The sequence below is a fragment of the Carassius auratus genome, unplaced genomic scaffold, assembly GCF_003368295.1.
Source record: "Carassius auratus strain Wakin unplaced genomic scaffold, ASM336829v1 scaf_tig00001874, whole genome shotgun sequence".
NCBI lineage: Eukaryota > Metazoa > Chordata > Actinopteri > Cypriniformes > Cyprinidae > Carassius > Carassius auratus.
In genome coordinates this window covers 2,485-24,654 of record NW_020523410.1, presented here as the reverse complement: position 1 = coordinate 24,654, position 22,170 = coordinate 2,485, and the positions used below count along the sequence as shown (strand labels likewise).

The 22,170-nt window shown below is 35.6% G+C and overlaps 2 protein-coding genes across 3 annotated transcripts; one reads left to right on the top strand and one right to left on the bottom strand.

Moving 5' to 3' along the window:
- The first annotated feature begins 1,204 nt into the window (after window positions 1–1,204).
- Window positions 1,205–4,735, top strand: LOC113069623 (matrilysin-like). The gene is made up of 10 exons (XM_026242790.1): window positions 1,205–1,651; window positions 2,199–2,437; window positions 2,536–2,684; window positions 2,758–2,883; window positions 2,976–3,134; window positions 3,258–3,429; window positions 3,736–3,869; window positions 3,956–4,112; window positions 4,204–4,307; window positions 4,400–4,735. The coding sequence occupies exons 1-10, from the start codon at window positions 1,520–1,522 to the stop codon at window positions 4,498–4,500; spliced, it is 1,473 nt and encodes a 490-aa protein (XP_026098575.1). The 5' UTR covers window positions 1,205–1,519; the 3' UTR covers window positions 4,501–4,735.
- A 3,478-nt stretch (window positions 4,736–8,213) lies between these two features.
- Window positions 8,214–19,136, bottom strand: LOC113069624 (protein NPAT-like). Of its 2 annotated transcripts, none has more exons than XM_026242791.1 (17): window positions 18,923–19,136; window positions 18,475–18,651; window positions 18,355–18,360; window positions 18,190–18,268; window positions 18,065–18,105; window positions 16,852–17,064; window positions 16,691–16,766; window positions 16,467–16,590; window positions 16,278–16,369; window positions 16,096–16,177; window positions 15,918–16,014; window positions 15,718–15,828; window positions 13,444–14,766; window positions 13,190–13,299; window positions 12,971–13,061; window positions 10,263–11,530; window positions 8,214–9,033 (listed from the first exon to the last, which is right to left on the bottom strand). In XM_026242791.1, the coding sequence occupies exons 1-17, from the start codon at window positions 18,957–18,959 to the stop codon at window positions 8,953–8,955; spliced, it is 4,008 nt and encodes a 1,335-aa protein (XP_026098576.1). In that variant the 5' UTR covers window positions 18,960–19,136; the 3' UTR covers window positions 8,214–8,952. The 2 variants fall into 2 exon arrangements, with proteins under 2 accessions (XP_026098576.1, XP_026098577.1); XM_026242792.1 differs by having other exon boundaries at window positions 18,355–18,415; window positions 18,533–18,651; window positions 18,923–19,135.
- Between the last annotated feature and the right edge of the window lie 3,034 nt (window positions 19,137–22,170).

The window sequence follows — 22,170 nt, the reverse complement described above, 5'->3', positions numbered from 1 at the left end:
CCCAATTGTACAAGGAATTTTATTTTATCTATTCTCCTCACCGCAAACAATTTTACAATTAGCCACTTTAGCATTTTATGGCAGAAAGGCAGTGGGGCCACAATTATATCTGTTTTAAACATGTCTTTTAAACATGTAACTTACAATTACATGTTTCTTTAAATACTGTCCTCCTACTCATTCACGTTACCCGTTTTAGCACTATACACCAAAAAGTATTTATAGAGGGTTTTATGCTAAGTCTGCTTTACTGGAATCCAACACTGTCGATAGTCGAGACATGGTCATGTTCTCATAAAACAAATTAGAAATTGATAGAAAATGTAAGCTTATAACTATGGAAACATTACTAATACCTGCATATATCACTATATGTAAGATATAATATATTATGAACGCCTGTTCTGCACCAGAATAAAAAAAATACTGGGGACTAGTGACTGTGACTTTTTATTCTTTATTATGTGTTCTTTATATTTTTTTATTCTGTTGTAGAAACAGACTTCCGTAATATACAGTTGATCCTCATCGCAAATGTAATTTTGCTGTAATAACTGACAGACTGTACATTGTTACTGATGGACATTAAATATCGAATTTTGGGTTTAAGTTATGTTTTATATTCTTAACTGTGTAATTAAAAATTCTGCTAAGAAAAAAAAAGTCCATTACAATGTACAAAAGCAATGAGATGGAACCAATAATATTACAATTTATCCTATTAAAAAATAATAATAATTAATACTAAAATATTAATGAATACAGTGGACTCACTAATTGGTCTCAAAACTGTGCAAGCAATAAAATGCCAGTGATGATGTATAACATTATTGCAATTAACAGTACTAATGAAGCAATTTTCCCTCTGTTTAAGAGCATTTGCAAAAGGCTAAAACTTCAATCTTTAAAATAGTAGGGATTGTATTATTATTGTTCATAAACTATTGAATCTACAGATTTTCCTAAAAAACTCTTTCATAACAATATTTTCACAACTAGACTTGCAGTATTCTGCCAAATTCTCAAGGAAAGGCAAGGAAAACAAACAACGGTGCATTCATTTATAAATGCTGCAGATCACCAGATACAACACTCCACAGTGCAAAACATTGCTTACATTAGAGCTATTTGAGGATGGAGGGGGGAGGGGGAGGGGAATGCTTTCTTTAAAAGTCTAATTCTATTCTCTCCACCACACGGGTATCCCTAATGGAAGAGGCATTTCATTGGGTATGAAATACTGTAGGAAATATGCTAGATGCCACTCAGACAGTCCCATGTGAAATCTAGGAATTGCTTTTTGAGGTAAATGCCTTTGATGCATATAATTTGACACATCTTACACAGGATCCCTCTTTTCTTGTGACCAGAGCAAACCACTCCCTAAGCTTGAGGTTTTCCTGGTCTTGGCACTGTCTGAGTCATAATAATACGTTAAAAGGCATTCCCATCAGCTAAGACTTTCAAAGTCTCCTTGGACTGGCCATTTTCAGAAGCTTCTGTGGTCTGCCAAGGGGAGATGCAGGTTTTACTCTGTCTGGTTTGTGCCTTTGGCCTTTTTGGTCAGTATCATCCAGCACCTTTACCACTGGAAGATGATGGACCAGTGCATCCGACAAGACCTGCTCAGAATGACCTGTCCGTGGCGACAGTAAGTCACTCATTTGTACCTTTTTCAAGGAGGTAATACTTGCAATTTATTTATTTTTTCTTTGTTAAGACATTGTGTGTGTGTGTGTGTGTGTACATATATATATATATATATATATATATATATATATATATATATATATATATATATATAAGAGAAAAATACTGTAATAGAGATATTGTGTTCTCATTGATGATATTCCATTCTCAATATAAAATTTTTCGTTCGAAACAATTGAAGTGTATTTTCTATTTCTGTTTATTTCTATCTATTCGGTCTTTACATACATGAACAAATGTACAAATAACAGTCTATTTGTTCATACCTAATGTGAATGTTTGCAGTTTTACATGTAAAAAAATAAATACAAATAAAAAAATACATTTGCATAATATAATGAAAATGCAGCTTATTTTCCTTTGAACCTAAAAGCATATTGATGATAAAGTAAAGCTTATCAAGTGGATGAAACACAGGAAGTGGGTGGAAATATAATGATATTTGATGTTCATGTTGACTGTGGTGTATCCTGCACATGTTCTTGTAGAAATACCTGCAGAAATTCTACAGTTTCCAAGCAGATCCTAAAGGCCGCAGGAGGAGGAGTCGTCCCTCTTTCTCTTCCAAACTGAAAGACATGCAGAGCTTTTTTGGGCTGAACAGGACGGGAACCCTGAACCCAGACACCCTCGCTGTCATGACGGCTCCTAGATGTGGCGTCTCAGATGTGGAGGATTATAGTCACAGACGTGGAAACAGGTGGAAGAAAAACATCATCACTTACAGGTAAATACCATATTTATATTGTACGTTATATAAAATGCTCCTAATCTGGACGGTAACGCTCCAGCATGTTTGGTAATGAAAGGCGTACACTCTTACAGTGTAGGGAGATACACCAGTGACTTACCAGTGAATACAGTGGATGATCTGTTCGCGTTGGCTCTAGATGCATGGGCAAAGGCCAGCCCTCTCACCTTCCAGAGGTCATATTCACACCAGGCGGACATCATGGTGGAGTTTGTTGGAAACGGTAAGTTAGCATCCACTTACATGCTCTTTCACCTTCGAAGATGATGTTCAATTATTCTGCAATGAACTCCTAGAACATGGTGACTCCTTCCCTTTCGATGGTCCGGATGGCACACTGGCCCATGCTTTTGGCCCAGGGGAAGGCATCGGTGGGGACGTTCATTTTGATGAAGCTGAAGCATGGACGGCTGGGTTCAAAGGTTACTTAAATAAGACATACTCAAATAATATAGGACTACACTTAGTACTAAAAAGAAAATGGTTGACTTGTTTTCTCACTGTTTTTCTTCAGGGTTTAACCTGTATGTGGTAGCTGCACATGAGTTTGGTCATGCACTTGGTCTGAAGCACTCGCAAAACCCAGATTCAGTGATGTATCCGACGTACAAAAATAGAAAAACACAAAACCTGCTCTCCAGTGAAGATATCATGAACATAAACACACTCTACGGTAATACAAATCATGTTTCACAATCTATAACTGTGAAATGGTGATATTGTGGGAACAGGGGCAGTGTTCAGTTTCCACATTTATATGAGAGATCACATGTCTGTGTTTGTTTCTGTCCAACAGGGCCAAGGGACAAAAGGCCCTATCCATCTGCAAGATTTAGCTGGAGCTATCCCAGCAGCCCCTGGTACAGTGGTTCATATTTCCCCGCGTCATTCAAGGACACATGTAATTCCAATCTGACTTTTGATGCTGTGACTACTGTTGGAGAAGCCATTTTCTTCTTCAGGGACAAGTGAGTTGATCACATAGAGTGTTAGCTGCCACTTACAATCCATTAGAAAGTAATAAAAAGAAGAGAACATAATAGGAACTTGTAAAACATGAGTATTTAAATCAAAACTCTGATTTCATACTTCGTAATTGCATCTTTCTCACAATTGCAATTGTTTCTCTCTGTTATGACTATTTCTTGCAATTATGCATTTATATTTTATTTATCAATTTATCAATGACAATGGCAATATTTACTTGCTTATATCACATGCGTAATTTTTATCATATAAGGTTATCAAATGTAACTCTATTTGTCCCATTGCAGATACTTGTGGATCAAACACAATAATCAAAATGATATAAAGGAAGGTCCGATCAGCAATTTCATGCCAAAAATTGATTGTCGGATCGACGCTGCTTACTGGGTTCCCCAGCGCTCAGCAGCATTTCTGTTCAACGGTAAGGAACAGGTTTGACATCATGTAGTCCTGAATTGCCTTCAATGTGTAGAATAAAACCCATTTTCTGTTCTACATTCAATGCAGGGACAAATTTCTGGACTGTGAAAGGATCCCAGGTAAAAGGCAGAGCGAAAAACATCAGCAGCCTGGGGTTCCCATCATGGGTACAGCAGATAGATGCTGCAGTCCACATTCACAAAACTGTACACACCCTGTTCTTCACCCAACACCAGTACTGGAGGTGAACTATAAAGATGCAAGAGCAGTCTTAATATCACTAATATCGGTCTCAATGAATGACACTGCAAATGTTTTTTTTTTTCTTCTCATAGGTATAATGAACACAACAAGACAATGAGTGACTCCAGCCCACGTAACATTTCTGATGACTTCCCAGAAATAAATGGACCCCTAAGTGCAGCAATTTATAAAGATGGTAGGTACCAGTCTGATTGCAATTGGTCTATAATTTAACTAAAATGTATTTTCATTCACATAACTTTCATCCGTCACTCTAATTTTTTTCAGGTTCTCTTCATTTCTTTGTTGGCTCCGATGTGTATGAATATGACGTCAAACAAAAGGAAATTATTGGTGCAGATAAGACAACTTCCTGGCTTGGATGTTAATGGACATTCGTTAGACTAATAGTTCCTAAATCCAATTATATTTTAAAGGTGAATCATGCAGCAAAAGTGGCTGCAAAGATGGCATTAGTTATGTTGTACTGAACTGTATTTTTCAGCATGGTGAGCTTGTGTTTTATGTGGTGAATGCATCTACTGTTTAATGTCTTTGGAACATATTTGAAATGCAAATGTATCTAAAAAGTCAGAATGTGGTTTCAATTCAAATTTATGACTGTATCATTACTTCTAAAGAAAAAAAACGTGTTAGCCATTCAGTTCTGCAGTTGCATGACTGAGGTAAACCGAAGTATTTAGCCTGGATATGCACTAATCGGTGTGTGTGTTCATGACTGTAATAAAATAAGTAATAAAAGTACTTCTGGAAATCCTTTTCATGCAAAAAGAATATTTCAGAATATACCAAATGAACAAAATCTTAAATCGTTTTCCAACAAATCATGACACAATCATAAGCCTCTTCACCCACTAAGACTCCTGATGCGAAACTAGACGTGTTCTCATTTTGTGGACGACAAAAGCCACTAAATGCCTGACGATAAATTCTTGTTTTGAGGGCCTGGGTCCCTTGTGATTTCTTACTGTCTTAAAGGTATGCATGAGTTGTATAAGACCCAGACGACATAAAAAGTAGAAGATAAATTTGCCATTGTCAAAATGAGCAGGTTGTGACCTTGGATCTTTTTGTGTTGGATGTGAGTCTTCAGAGCCCAGAGGATATCCATCAAGCTGAGGTTTGTCTGTCATTATGTGTTTCTCAAGGCAAGGCTACATATCCAACATATTTTATTGCACAGATAATCTTTGATTTCTATTGGACAGATCGCATCAAAGTTTGATTTGTATTACAGTTACCCCCATTTCAATATTTGGTTTGTAAAACAAACAAATCCTTAATAATAATAATAATAGAATAAAAGTTATTATTATTGTTGTAAATAAAATAAAAAAATAAAAATAATTTTCACATTGTGTGAAAATAAAAACATTAAAAATATATTATTATGTAAATACTTATAATTATTTGGATCATATTGTAACTTCATTTCAAATAATTTCCATGCATAATACTTAATAGCGGTAAACTTTATACAGTAAAAGTAAAATATTCATTTGTAAAAACTATTAAAGTAAAATAATCCATAATTTTAAAGTATTGTTAAAACAAACATAAGAGGAACATAAATCATAAATCGTATATAATTTGTTCTTGATAGATTGATTACAGAATGATGGACCACCTTATTATTAATTTATTGTTATAAATCAAGTAAATAATTTAATAAATGGCTACAATTACTTATAAAGAGTATAAATAATAATAAAAATAAGGATAAACTTTTCATAAATACTTAAATATAATACAATAAAGCAGATTACTGTTTGACAGGAATATCTGCAGCGATTCTATCAACTGAAGATGTGTGGTCTTCAATGAAGGAGAAGATCAGAGCAGTGCTGCGGAAAAGTCTGGATCTTCTGGATCTGAGAGAGGAAAGATGTGGAGTACCTGATGAGGAGAACTTCAGCTTTTATCCTGCACGGCCCAAATGGAAGAGAAGCACCATCACATACAGGTCTGGCAGAGAATATCCATATCTACAATGTTTCCATCCAGATTTATATCAGTAGGATATTCCTTTAATAAATGGATTATACCTCAAGTGTGTGTTATACTGCAATCAACTGAGAAAAGCCTCGGGATTTTGTTTGTTTGTTATTCCTCTCATTAAATCTCTCCGGTTTCAACATGTCTTTTGTAATATGTGGCTCCTATGAATCCTGCAGGATTACTAGATATAGCCCTGACCTCGTAAAGAGGTGGAGAACTCCTTGAGTTTGGCTCTATAAAAATATTACACATAATATTTCTGTAGAACATTGCCTACCCTACCTTTAATATATTTATTCAGCAAGTTACTGTAAATTCATTCATAATGTTACAAAAGATCTCAAATAAATTGTTCTTTTGAAATAAAGAATCCTGGAAAAAATGTATCATGGTTTCCACAAAAATATTAAGCAGCGTCTCTACTCTCGGGAATGATAATGATCATGTTTCTTCAGCACAAAATCAAGATATTAGAAGGATTTCTGAAGGATCATTAGACACTGAAGAGCAATGGAAGCTGGAAATTCAGTTTTTCCATCACAGGAATAAATTACATTTTAGAATGCATTGAAATAGAAAAATATTAAAATGTAATATTTCACTTCTTTTTTTTTTATCAAATAAATGCAACCTTGGTGACCATAAGAAACATTTTTAAAAATCCTAAAGCTATTGAATAGTGTAAATATTTACTCTTCTACTAGGTCATAAATATTGTTTTTCAAAAAATGGAGTCAAAGGGCTATTTTAGCTCCATCTATGAATTTGGATTTCCAGATACAGTGAAACAAATAGATGCAGCTGTTCATGTCATTGAATATGGAAATACATATTTTTTTCATATATTTCAGGTAACATCTTTATTTTTTCTAAAATCATTATCTAAAGATCATATTGTTTAAAAATGCCTAAATGTAATGCTTTTCTTCCAGAAAAAGTTTATCCGATAACTCATTTTATTCATTTATAGAGAACATTCCTTTTTTTTATTATTTATGATGGGAAAATAAGTGTGATGGATTGTGGTTTTCCAAGTAAAACTCATAGGGATTGGCCTAGAATTGTTGGGAAAGTAGATGTAGCTTTTGAACTCAGTGGTAATGGACTGAATAATTTTCTACTAGTGTTCTCTGTAAAATAATTTTCCCTGGAATAACTGTACATGCATGATTTTTGTTTTGTTTTTTCTAAACGGCATGTTCATCTCTTCTGCAGATCAAAGGCATTCATCTTTCACATTATGAACACAAATGCTTAGTTTGGCTGCTAACAGTTGAAAATGTGAAGATCTGTTCACAAAAAGCAATTGTGATTGACTCATATTAAATGTTAAATAAGTTTAGTTATACAGTATCAAGAGATTGGAATCTTTCACGTGGTTACAGAATCGTCAGTGAATGAATAAATGTTCTCAAATTTCTGACATATACTCAATATCTTCATATCATGACTGAATTATAATGCTTTTAAAAAAATAAATGATGCTGTGGATGCAGAGCTGCTGGCCTGAAAATCATGAGAAAAAAGGGGCAAGAAGGACAACTGAAGAAAAAGCACTAAGACATGGCGTCTCTGATATGACTTGTTGACCTAAATAGTTTGGATTAGCTAGCTATCAAAATAACAGAGCGCATATGATTACAGAGAATGTTAAACAGCTGGGAAAATGATTTATTGTTGCCTCCAGCACTTACAAGACCTTGCTTGCCCTCATTTCATTTTCCAGTGACCTCATTTTACCTCACAAGCCACAATATAAGTGCAATCTCTTGGTTTACCAAATCCTGTTGAGTAACAGTATATTAGAAAATCTATTTGTGCTCACCAATTATGTATTTAATTAAAAATACAGTAAAAACATTATTGCACTTTTAAAAAATAACTTTTGTATTTTCAATTATCACTTCAGTCTTTAGTGTCACACGATCCTTCAGAAATCATTCTAATAGGCTGATTTGCTGCTCAATACATATTATGATCAAAGGAAATGTATCGTTAAAGAAAAATGAGATCTAGGTGTTCAGTCAAGCCGAGCATTCAACTGCTGAAGGGCTGCTCCATATGAATACGCCACAGCTGGACATACAATATTCAATCAAATAGTGATTTATTAAAATACATCATACAATTAACCATCTAAAGGACAGAAAACAATAACGTTCAACTTCTCCTTCCATAGTGTAAAGGAAGAATACCACCTAGAGGCGGTACAAAGGAAATCATCTCTCTTGAAAATGTTTACAGAAATGTAGTCACATGGTGCAGTTGATGGAAGATATAAAAGACAACAAACTAAATAACAGCTGGTTGAAATGGAGCAGCTCAACTGACACTCTTCCACAAATACAGTCAAAAATAACAGTTTAGTCTTAAATTATTTTCTTGTTTGCTTTGAAGAGTGCTTAATTAGTTTGGGCCTGTATACAAAGAGTTTATTTGCAAAAACAAAGTTTTTAAAATCATGTTTTTATTGTTAGATTGTCTTTAAGTTATTTTTTTAACCTAGTCAAAATAACACAAATGCAGTTTGATTGAGATTAATTGGAACACGCATTGAAAAAACACAATTTTTGAGAATTGTTAAAAATGGGGTTAGCCGTTTTTGCAAATGAAACCTTCATATGAGCATCTTAAATGTATGAATATGATTATTAGGCTAATATGGTGTCTATGTACAATATCTCACATCCTGGAGGTAAACCAGAAAGCAGCTATTCAGAATGGGTACTACTGAATAGACTGGTTTTATCGCTCTCAGTAGCACACATGGCTTGTTATGTCCCTGAAATGGTGGCCAGCAGCACGGCTCGTCCTCCGCGTCACTACTCGTCATAGTGCAGGGATGACAGGAATTTATCAACGTCCAAGTCTTCAGGAAAGGAGTCCAGCAGCTTCTTGGGTTTCTGAAAAATAAAAAGGAATTCAGCCGAGCAACGTTAACATATCAGATGATGCATGATGAAGTACACAAATAGACAAAAATGAGTCCAACTTCTCCGATTGGCTGGACTGCCATGAGCTGACTCACGGCTTACTGCCTTTTGTCTAGGCAAGACACATATTAATTGAATGGTATAGGTATAGAAATGGAATAAATAACTGGTCTGAGATGCTTTTTTGGTGGAAATTGCATTCAGCCAATAGTGACTTGATTTAGATTTTAGCATTATATATTAACTGATTTAGTACTGAAAAGTATTCATACGGAGTAGTTTTACAACTAAAAATTAGGGCTGGGCAAGTTAACGCATTATCATCGCATAAATTATTTTATCGCACATTAACATAGTTTATCTAAAGTCCATTGCTGTCAATAAACATACAGACAAATCATGGATCACAGGAGGGGATGCTCCCGATCAAATTATTTAGATATTTTAAGTATTAGCATTTTATATTTTTAACAGAAAGGAATGCAACAAGCTCGTAATCACTACTTCATAAACAAGAAATAGGAAGTTATATATAATAGGAAATAGGAATATATATATATATATATATAAATTTTATACATTATGTATCATTTTTGCTCCATTTCGCTAACAAAAATAGTTCTAAGCAAAGCCACAGCAGAACAGTCGCACATCTGCGAGCAACACACAAATCTTTTGTTACTAAACTATTAATTTTTAAATGAGTCAATGATTCAGTGAGCCATTTATAAAAACGGTTACATGCTTAATTTATTGAATGAATCAGCCATTTTAATGAATCGGTTGAATCAAAGATTCCCTCATTAAGAAAGTGACTTGACACCATCTACTGGTGGTTTGATTTCATATTTAAAAGTATCATTGCATGTTTTCATCATTTCATATTTGTATGTCAAAAAAGTAAAACATGAATCTAATAACATTACTTATGCATTTGGACAGATGGAGTTTGTTGATACTGATTTCATTTGAATAGTAACAATCATAGTCTTATTATTCTAACAATTATTGATCACATGTAAGAATTCAACGCAAATAGAGACATGAACATTTAAGAAGTTTAGGAAAATATTATCTGTGTAACAGCAATCAATTTAAGGCAAATATCAAAAATATGCTGATAAAAATAATACCTGATAGAACACTTAATGTCGACCCCTGATATATTTTTACAAATAACCAATAAAATATCAGCTCACCTTTGATTTCTTTTGACTGCTTGAGGAGCTGGAAAGCTGTAACTCTTTCTTTGCAGGAGGGCTCGATTCAATTTGCTTTCGCTTCTTTCCTTTGGGGATGGCAGATTTCCCAGCACTGGCCTCCTCTTGACGCAAGCTGTCTTTCAGAGGACCTCCTGTCCTGGCGGCGCGTGACAGGATCATGAGAGTGTGGGCGGCCATGTTGATGCTGTTCTCACTCCCCGCCTCGCTGGCAGGACTGCAGGAGGGGATGTCAGGTGTGGCGGGAGGGGGAAGATGCCTCGGTGTGCTTTCACCCTCCCTCCTGAGCCTTTGTCGGGACGGGGTTCTCAATCCATCCGTCAGCTCCTCCTGTGCACGTCCTGGTCCAGGAGTTCTCGGGAGCGGGAGATCTGGACATCCGGCCACCGGTCTCTTCGGTGGAGTGGCTGCGGGAGCCTGGCCTTGTATGTCCTGCAGCATCTCAACAGCCTGTTTAGGTAGAGGGCTTGTCTTGGATAAGGTTTTACTGGAGCTGCTTGATTCTGGTGCTGTAGATTTTTCCGTAAAAGGTGTGAGATCCTCAGTGGGGTGGACAGGTGTCTGACAGCTCCCCAGCTCATTTTCTTTATTTGCAGTGATGCCTGGAGAGTTCTGTAAGGAATTATTTTCCGAGGATGTTTCTGCTGGTTTTAACTGCTTCTTTTCATGAGATTCTTCTTTGTTGTTGTCCTTTGTGTTGCCTGATGGCTTCTGCTTTATCCCTGGAGCAGATGATTTTGAAACCACTCTGCCATCTTCCTTCTGTGATGCTTGTGATTTTTTGGGTGATTCTGATCTAATGAGAGCCTCTAGCTCAATGGCAGTTTTGTTGGAAGACTTGGCATTTGATAATACAATTGGATTTGGTCCCCTTTCAGTTACTTTGCTTTTTGGGGCTTCTTTTTGTTGATGAAATATGGTGACTTTTTCAGAGTTCTTTATACCCGCTTTGGGATTTAATTCTGGCAACCTAACGGTTTCTATTCTTCTTTTGCGGGTATCAGAAACTAAAGGCTGTTTCGGTTCAGTGTGTGTAGCTTCTTCCTGAACCTGCTGAGCTGGAGAGGAAGTAACCGCAGAGGATGTGAGTGTGCTTGTCTGTAAAGAATTCTGGCCGGCTTCAGTGACTTCAGGTGTGATGTCAAAGCAAAGTATCCGCCGATGGCTGGGACTTGTTGCGCTCACACTTTTTTGTTGCTCAGAGGTCTGGGGAAGCACTTGACCAGACCCAGGTGTGCCAGTTTTAGCTGAAAATCAGCAAACAAGTCATTACATTGTTGAATAATCCAGATACGTGCATTACAAAAAAACATAACTTTCAGATAAAACAAGTTGCTAAAGAACATTTCAAATTATGCTAGTGAAAAAAAATTGTATTTTAAGAATCTAGTCAGAATTTAAATCTCTGGAAACATTAATCAATGTTTTAGCATAATACAAAACTACATTATATTTATACAAGGACTGGGCAGGTTAACACTTAAAGCTGCAGTAGGTAACTTTTGTAAAAATATATTATTTTACATATTTGTTAAACCTGTCATTATGTCCTGACAGTAGAATATGAGACAGATAATCTGTGAAAAAAATCAAGCTCCTCTGGCTCCTTTCCAGTGGTCCTATTGCCATTTGCAGAAAATACATCGCTCCCGTTAAGAAACAACCAATCAGAGCTGCGGTCCGAAACTTTGTTTCAAAATCGTGGAACCAAACCGTGTTTTTAGCTGGTCCTGAATCACTAGGGTGCACCTATAATAAGTGTTTATATTCGGACTATTTTAGATTGCTTCGGGGGTACCGCGGCGGAGTAACCCAGTACCTTTGTGATTCTTCATAGACATAAACAGAGAGAAGTAGTTCCGGCTACGATGTTCTTCCGCAAGACGCAAGCAGTTCTGTTTATTAACCGCTAGAGCGTCAAAAGTTAAAGCAGTTTTTTATGATTATTATCATTTTGAAAGTCCATTGCTCACTGGCTCGGAATACAAATACAGACAAACCATGGGTCACAGAAGGGGTGGGATGTTGATCAGTACTTTTCACTATTTTTAGCAAAAGAATGCATCATGCTCATAATCATGACTTCACAAGAGGGAGACAGGAAATTTCCGATATCACTTGAAGACAGCAGAAAAGCGCTCTCTCGCTCAGCACAGTGAAGTGCATCGTTTTGTTAACTGTCTTGAGTCATTAGTGTGATTAGCCCCTTGGCCAATTTGTGTTACCAAGCAATTGAACAGGTGTACGTACATAAAGTGGTTGGTGAGTGTATGTATGTATGTATGTATGCATGTATGTATATATATATATATGTATATGTGTATATATATATATATATGTATATGTGTATATATATATATATATATATGTATATGTGTATATATATATATATATATGTATATGTGTATATATATATATGTATATGTGTATATATATATATATATGTATATGTGTATATATATATATATATATGTATATGTATATGTATATATATATATATATATATGTGTATATGTATATGTATATATATATATATATATATATATATATATATATGTGTATATATGTATATATATATATATATATATACACACACACACACATACATAAACACACATACATAAACACACATACATACATTTCTATCAATATTTAATATATTAAAAATAGAATAAAAAACATCTTACTCATGTCTGTGTTTTCCTTGGGTGCCAATTTATGTTGAGAAATTACTTTTGCAGGCTGCCTTACAGTGGCTGAACATGGCAAAGTCAACATCTGTAAAAAAAAAATAATAATAATAATAATAATAATAATAATACTAATAATAATAAAATATATAGTAATTATAAATAGAATAAAACTATTATTCTGTCACAAAACCTGTACACTTCAAAGTTACTAACCTGATTCGGAAGGACTGCCAGTTTTCCAGTATTTTGCCCCATTACAGATACTGGAAGCATCACATTTTGTAACATGGGCTGAACTGGAGAAGATATGATGATTGTGGAGCCTAAAAAAATTATCAATTGGAATTTCAAACATGCACCCTTAATCCCTTAAAAGAATAAAGTCTGCAAATGAGTATCTCAACATAAACACAGAAACATACAACCTAAATAAAAGCCTTATATAATCAAACTACCTCTTCACTCACCAGGCGAATAGGTCTGAGAGACATTTGCTCCCATGGACACCACAGTCCTCTGGCGAGGTGGAGTCGTTACCACATTCGGCATTGAAGACACGGTCCCTTGAGGCACATTACTTGGAAACAGCACAACATTTGACCGCTGCTCGGAAGCAGCCGGATCGGTTACGATAAAAAGGCTGTTTGCAGGCCCAAAGGTGGGGTTAGCTTGCAACAGCTGAATAAAACCGGTTTCCTGACCTGCAGGACGTCCCAACGCAGACTGTCCACTACTCTGCACACTCCTCGTAGGTGTTCCGAATGATCCAACTCCCTCTACCCCCTGTAAGCAGCTCACAGCTTGAGCAGTTTCCTCTTGTGTTATGACCGCAGAGGTTGTGGCCAAAGTCTTGGCAGGTGATTTGGCAGGAGTGGACAGGAAGATGGTGGGGATGTGGTCACTGGTGATGCTGGAAACTGCCTGGTTCAGTGCTGCATCAGTTGAGACCTTGTCCTGCTCATCACTGATGATGATTTTTAGAGAAACAGTCTTAATGGGATCAGGATCCCTGGCTGGGGCATCAGAAATGCATGGCGTAGCGGTGATAGATGAAGCATGTGATGTAGGAAGATTGCTTTTGACAGTACTGGACTGAGTTTGAGTGCTGGAAGGAGTTGAAGGCGTCTTGTTTGTAGAGGGTGGAGAAGCCGTTTTAACAGATATGATGTCTGTGTCAGGTTGAGGCAAGCAAGATGAGGGCACGGTGTAACTTTGAATGGATAAAGAGGTTCCCATATCTTCATCCTGTCCAATGGTCATTCCTGCCACTCTCCCAGACTCATTCACAGATGCGCTATTTGATGTTTCAGTTGTGGATGTGGTTTGCAATGTCTTACTTGAAACAGGAACTTGACTGCTTTTATTGTGATTTGATGTTTCGTTGGCGTCTAGGCTTTCCAGAGTAACTAGCTGGATATTAACACTCTCAGAAGCTTCATTTTCTGGTTCATCTATCTCCATGCCAAGTCCTTCCTCTGTCAAAGAAGAGCTTGATACGGTTTGGTCAGCTGGACGTGAATCTGCTTTATCGTTCAAATTTGAAGAAGTTGAAGTGTCCCCTTTGGATTGTTTATTACCAGATAAAACTCTAGTCCTGGCTAGTCCTCTTTTGGAGTTTGTGGATCCTTGTGCAGTTTGTTTGGTTACAATACGTGGCTGCAAAGCTGTAGAAGCAGACTTTGTCGCATTACAAAGGCTGGATGATTTATTTTTGCTTTTTGACTCAGATTGGGTGATTAGGTTTTGTACCCTACTTTCTCCTCCTGATGTGGAATCCTCCGGTCCAGTGCCTTAAAATCATAAATAAAATCATACAATCATACAATATACAATACAATATATTGTCTCTGGAATGAAAAGTTAGAGGTCAGTGAGATTTTTTTTTTTTAAAGAAAATACTTGTATTCAACAAGGATGAAATTCTATTTCATCAAAGAATTTTGAAACAAATCTATCACAGTTTCCCAAAAACAACATGTTTTTAACACTGATAAGAAAGGTTTCCCAAGCATCAAATAAGCATATTAGAATCATTTGTGAGAGATCTTGACTGAAGTAATGGCTGTTGAAAATTTGCCATAACGAATAAATTATTTAAAAATATATTGAGATCTAAAATATATTTTATACAAATATATATTTTACTGAAATATATATATGAAAAAAACTATTTGTAAATTGTAATATTTCATTATATTACTGTTGTAGTGTATTTTTGATCAGATTATCAGTTACGGTGAGCAGAGGAGACTTCTTAAAAAAAAAACTTTAAATTTTCGATATTCAGTATTTTGATTCTTTAATAGGCAGAAAAGCACTCTTTGTGTTTAATAATGCCACACTGCTTATGATCATAAACGTCCTTTAATGTTATAAATGTAACATGTAATGAGAAGCATACAACACATACAGAAAATATTTCATCATAATCATTTCTATTTGCTTTCATATTTCATGTGTAGAAATAGATTTCACTCATGTTTAAAAATAATAATAATAAATAGGGAAGAAAATGGACACTACAGATTACATAATTCAGTGGAGAATTAATAGAAATTATATTAAGATCATGTGAGCACACACTCAAACAACAACACACTCAAAATATAGTCTAATTATCGTTAACTATAAAATCCCAGAAATATCGAGATATTATTTTTATTAAGGTTCCACACCCCTAATTGTTCATATAATTAAATGTACACACATTAAATGTACAAAGTAAAGCCGAGCCATCTTACCGGTTTCAGGAGCTCTGTCTACATGCCCGGTCTCATCGCTCTCTTGTGCGCTGGTGCAAGTACTGAAGCTCCCATCAGCCTGTTCACTGCCTTCAGCCGTTTTACTTTTCCCTTCAAACAATATGAAAGGTGATCAGTGAGACCTTACAAATAATAAAAAAATCAGTTTGGCTTTAATAGCAGAATTTGCTTAAACCTACCACAGTCAAAGAGGTCAAAGAGTGCCTGAAATGCTGGGTCTGACTCTGTCTGCACCAATATGTCTTGGATGGCATCATCAGACATATGAATTTCCCCCTAAAACAATTTTACAGGTTAAGGGTTGATTTGGCTATCAACATATTCAAAACAAACAATAAAAGATGTGCATTCACACACCTGGAGGCCCAGGATTTCATCAATCGACTGCTCTTGTTCCACAGTGCTGCAGGCAGCTTTTGATGTCTGAGGACTATTATCACTGTTAAAGTGATAATACAACATCAGTTCAGTAAGATTTTAATGTTGTTGTTTTCTTAATGTATTTTTAAGTTGTTCCTTGCCTATTATTTAGCATTTACCTTGCCAAGATTTTGTTGATGTTTTCAGCAAGTTTTTCTTGTAAGGATCTATCGCTGAGAATTTTTTCCCTGGCATTTTCTATAACTATTTGCTGTTAAAAAAAAAAAGAAAAGAAAAAAAAAAGATTGTCAATTACACAGAAGTAATGAAAAAAAAGAAAATTTGAGAAATGAATCAGCCTGACTCACAGATAAGTTCTCCGTCCCGGTTTCTTCACTTTGAGATTCCACAATGAGAGTGCTGGACACTACGGTGGCTCTGCTGATCCCGCTGGCACCCAACTGACCACCTCCTCTCCGCCTCGGCGAGTCACTGCAGCACAAAACAGATTGATCTAGTTACAGATTGACCTGGAAAAGATAGAAAGAGGGAAACTGCAACATATTTCTGGTGTTGACATCACTCATCTTACCATTTCCTGCGGGCTGGAGACAAAGGTCCTGGATTCAGCCTGTTATCAGTAACCAGTATCTGCAACGGTGACTCCCCTATGAAGATGTAAGATAGCAAAATGAATTTTTTTTTACTTAAATCATACAAAAGTGTGATTCAAACATGTTTTTCAGGACTCACCTGGCTGACTAAGATAGAGAGTGGAAGGTCTGGTAGGCTGGGAAGAGTAAGACACTGGGGTGGAATGTCCCAGCATTCCTTGAGGGGTGGACACAGTGCTGGGGACACACTGAACTGCTGGAGTCCCGGGCGGGAGCCCAATGATGGGAGACTGTGTTGCCGACAATGGTCTTTGTTGACGCCTCATATTTTGAATGCTATTCATAGTGCGCACTTAGTTTCAGAAAAAAAGAATATATATTTGAATTACGATACTGTTGTTTTGGAGTCTGTAAGATTTTTGAAAGAAATCAATCCTTTTATTAAGCAAGGATGCATTTAATTGATCAAATGTGACAGTTAAGTCAGTTATAATGATACAAAATACTATTTCAAATAAATTCTATACTTTCTAAAAGTTCTATTGAAAAAATGAATATATATATATATTTGAAATATTTAAAATAATGCAGTTTCTACTGTATTTTTTTATCAAATAAGTAATATTAGCATACATTTTTAAACAGCAGTGTGTGTGTTAATTGTGTACATATTTTTAAATTCCGTGCCATATTTACAATACTGTTCAAAGTCTTAGGCCACTAGTATTTTCACCAACAAAAAATGGTTTTAATTCAGTTATTTCTATCCATCTCCAAAACTTACCTGCAAAGCTACCTGAAGAACAATGCAAGTGCACCTAGGACAAAAACCTGTTTCAACACATAGTGTGGTCACACCAAAGGTTGATTTAATTTAGTTAAGTTAAAAGAAGTTAAATCTATTTATGGCATTATTTTTGACTGCATCCTCACTTAACAGCATTTTAACAAAAGGGGCTAAAACTTTGCACAGTACTGTAGCTTTGCAGGTTTCTTGAAGTGTTTTGAAAACATTTCCACAGTTCTTCTGGATTGAGTCTGTCTCAGTTTGTTCTGTTTCTTCATGTTATTCCAGACAGACTGATGATGATGAGATCAGATCTCTGTGTGAAGCACTGACTACTGTCAGACTCCTCGTGCAAACAAAAATCTCACTGGATTATTACAGTTATTGTCAAAAATAATGTTTGGAAATGTAAACTGGTATTTACTACCGACTTAATACTAGTGACCTAAGACTTTTGAACAGTAGATATATTTGTGTTATATATCTATTATAATGTATTTGCCTAATTTCAATAAATCCAATTCATCAAGAACACGGATTCTATCAAACAATAAGCAAAACTCACGGCGTTGATTCAGCTGCACTGCAGGAGAATTCTGCAGAGACCTGTGGACAATACAGAAAGATTTTAATAAATACGGTACTTAAAAAAAAAAAAAAAACATTCAATGTAAACAAATATTAATTCACTTGATTTGGTTGAGTGTAGAGTCAATCTTTTTCCATAATGACGTCATCACAGCTGGGATTTGATTTTCTTGACTTGTTTCTGCAGAAGAAATGGCAAACAGATTACAATGAAAACAGATCCACTGTGCATCTCAAAACATATCATTTACATTTAAGGGCACTCACCTTTTGCTTTAACAGCAACATATTCATTTAAAATCGTAATCAGGTTTTTTCCAAAAAGAGACTTGAAAAAAAGAATAATCGACAAATGTTATCTAGTAAGCATTTCTTCTTAACACACACCAGTAATGTATTGATGTTTACCACCATGGTGTTTATCAATCATGAACTCGACACATACAAACACACAGGCAGGGATGAGCCCGTCCTCTGAGCTGTGCTCCGCATACTCCTTCAGGCTTGGACTCTCATAGATGAAGGCTCGGCTTGTGGCAGTGAGCCCTTCTTGCTGCAGGTAGCCTAAAAGTTTAAAGTAAATGACACATAACTTAGATAAGATAAGATAAATCAGTCATTACTGTTATCACTCATCTCAGCATTTTGACACGTCACAGCCTCGCACTGACTGAGCTCAGAACAAAACAGTTGTCTCAGTTTCGTAATGGTCTATATATTTACCACTACTCAGCAGATTTGGAGACAAATTTCATAATTACATATATTGTAATTAGGAACTAAGTATTAGCTCGCTAGCTTCTCCTAGAGAGAGACACAACAAGAGTGAACTTACCCAGCACAAGTCTGGCGACGTCGGACGGAAGCAACATACTTTGATGTTATCCTGTCTCACCAAATCGTCTGCATTTGAAGCACGCGTATTAAAGTTTCATTTAGTCCATAATGTGATAATACAGCTGAAATATCGCAGGTTGTTCAACCCTCTCTTCCATCTCGACTACGAAAAGGCGCGGAAATTCGCCTCATCTGACCCGGATATTGTTTGTGTAATATTCGAGAGGAAGTACAGGGAAATGTAGTTTTTCTTTTCTTTTCTTTTCTTTTCTTTTCTTTTCTTTTCTTTTCTTTTCTTTTCTTTTCTTTTCTTTTCGTTATATTACGTTGATATGTATAAGCACTTTACGTTATTATTTATTTATTTACATTTTATTATTCAGCGAGCATGTATGATAGACAGATTTTGTCTTATTGTTTTCTGTATTTATTACATTAAACATTCATATGCAGTTAACTTGTGTTTAAAACACACTATATTGCCTGTTTAAACCAATGATAATTTTAGACAGAGTAGAGGATTGTATTTGTTTAGGATGAAAGACTATGCCCGCCGTGACTTTTATTTTGACACACAGCCCACATTCAAAGATCAGAGTCGAGCCCCTCTCCAACAGAGCAGAGATAAACAAGCTGCAGACGGCAGTTGTGTCTGTGGTGTATTCAAGCGTTACAAATACAAAACTCAAAACTCGGATTGCAGTGATTTAATTGGAGAGATGGTGAACGCAGCAAAGAAAAGGTAAGGCCTTTGTTTCACTAGAGCATTTATATATTTATAAGCATTTTTTTCGTGTGGGTTTAATAATAAGCGATAAAAAAGGGGAAACCAGGTCGATGTATGCATGGCCTCATGAGCGTGCAGTCGGTTATTGTTCTAATTTATATTAGCTTTAGGTTTAGCTCATAGTAATAGGTCCTTGTTTTCTTTGTCATATGTATCTTGAAATGTATTGAAATTGCGGTTGTTTTGGCCGGAGTGATTGTTTGTTGCATATATTTGTAAAGACAATAGGCTATATGTTTTATTGTAAACAGCGTTTAAAATAATAAACATAGACTCTGAAGTTTTAAAAGTGATGTGTTTTGTACCAGTAACGTCCTTTAAACAAGAAAAACAGGTCCGAGTGGTCTTTCGGACCACATGGTCAGTAAAACAGCTTGAAGTGAAGACTGTGTTCTTGGCTCCTGTTTGCACATTCAGACTAATGATAAAGTCCTGTAATGGCAGCTTTGTTCTAAATGACTGTAATCTTGCATAATCCATGCCATGAGCTGTTTGTTAATAACTACTGTTTCATAAAGAAATCTGGTTAACCCTTTCACATTCAGCTGGCTGATAAATAAGATATGATAAAGAGCACCTTTACAGAAGTAAGGACGCAAAAAGGGTGAATTAAGGAAAATTGTGGCACTATCAAAATTGTTCCACTTTGCCCAGTGTATGATATTACAGAAGTAATGCTTGAAAAGCATATTTCATCAGATTTTGCCCAAACAACAACTTCTGTTGTTCCTCTTTTATGCAAAACATGATGTTCCTTAAGTTTTTGAATTTTCAGCCTAATGTATTTGAATCTAAACTAACTTTCTTTTATTTAGAGAGCATTATATCTTCTTTAAACAATTTTATTAACGGTTTATTTTTGGTCTATGTGAATATTTAAAGAAAATTGTTTGTCTTTAGGTTTTGTAATTGTAATTTATTAATGTAATTGTTTTATTCTTCTTTAAAAAAATACTTTTAATGGCCATATTTTTGAAAGTCAAAACATTCTATACTTTGTACTGGCATCAAAAATACATTAATTGTTTGGTACATTGTGTTCAGCAATTAATTACAAAAACATAACATTTGAGCATTTTTTTAATGGAAGAAAAACGTAATATATTCTGCATATGTTTGTGTTTCATTTAAATGTTAGTACATAGTGGTTAAAGACATTTAAAATAAAGTGAGACCAATTAATCGCATGAAAGCTATGTATGCTTATTCTAAAAGAATGATGAGGCTGTTTAAATTATGAGTGGCACATCACATCACAAGACATGCCGACTTCCTAAAAGTATTTTGTATCTATCAACATATCTGAAGTACACACATTCGGTATGAAGTAAATAGGCCAGAGAACATTTTGTTCTCTGCTGTCTTGATATAGCAGAGACTACTGCCTGTGTTCAGCTTTACTATTGGCAAGGCTCCCGTTGTCTCCCCCTCCCGTCACCGTGCAAACGAACTTAGCTGAACCTCTCACACACCCTCGCTCGCTCAGCCAGTCAGAGGAACTGCATGTGTCTCAACAGAGCAGTTTGAAAGAGTCCCAGAGCTGCATAAGCATGCAAGAATCACAAAATCAGTCCTATAGAAAACAAACGTCCCATAACATTCATCTGACACGCTTAACTAATACCACAAGGTTGACGACTGATGAAAAAGTAAAGAAAAGAAAAATTCACTGCATATCCACCACAAGTTTGCAGAGAGAACACTGTGTTCCTGAAACAGACTAAATGAGAAAACAAAGACTTTTCACATACAGACACATGGTATGGACATATTAATATTGTAACTTTGTAATTTTTTACATTTAAAGGAAAAGTTGGGTGCTTTAAAGTACTGGTTGAAGTCATAAGGTGACATTTACTCCATGCATCAAACTCTATAACAGTCATAAAGCTTCATATGCTGATGTACCCGCCAGCTTCATATCAATCAGTATAACATCTGACATATGAACATTCCTCCTTTATCCCGTGAGGTTCAGTGGAGTTCGTTTGAACAGGCTGGGATGGGTTGTATCGTACTTCCAGTTCCACCAACACTGATTTGGGGTGTTGACATTTTACCAAAATGCATAATAACACTCACAGTAAATCCCTAACCATACAACCAGCTCAAGGGTTGGGCATGACTGTTGTGACGTAGCTCAAGGACACTGTGTTCCTGAATTTATTTACAGCAGCTTTGGCACAAGAGTGTTAAGATCACGTTCACTGCATTACATGGTGGTTCAAAACACTGGGGGCAGTTTAGCAAAAAAAACAAACAAACAAATACTCTGTAATGATACAAAATATTTCTATTTCAAATAAATGTTGTTGCTTCCACAAACCTTTTTTAATATTGATAATAGCACATGTTTCTTAAGCAACAAATCAGCATATTAAAATGATTTCTGAAAAATCATGAGACACTGATAACTGGAGCAATCTTATAAAAATAACAAATATTGTTTTTTATATATA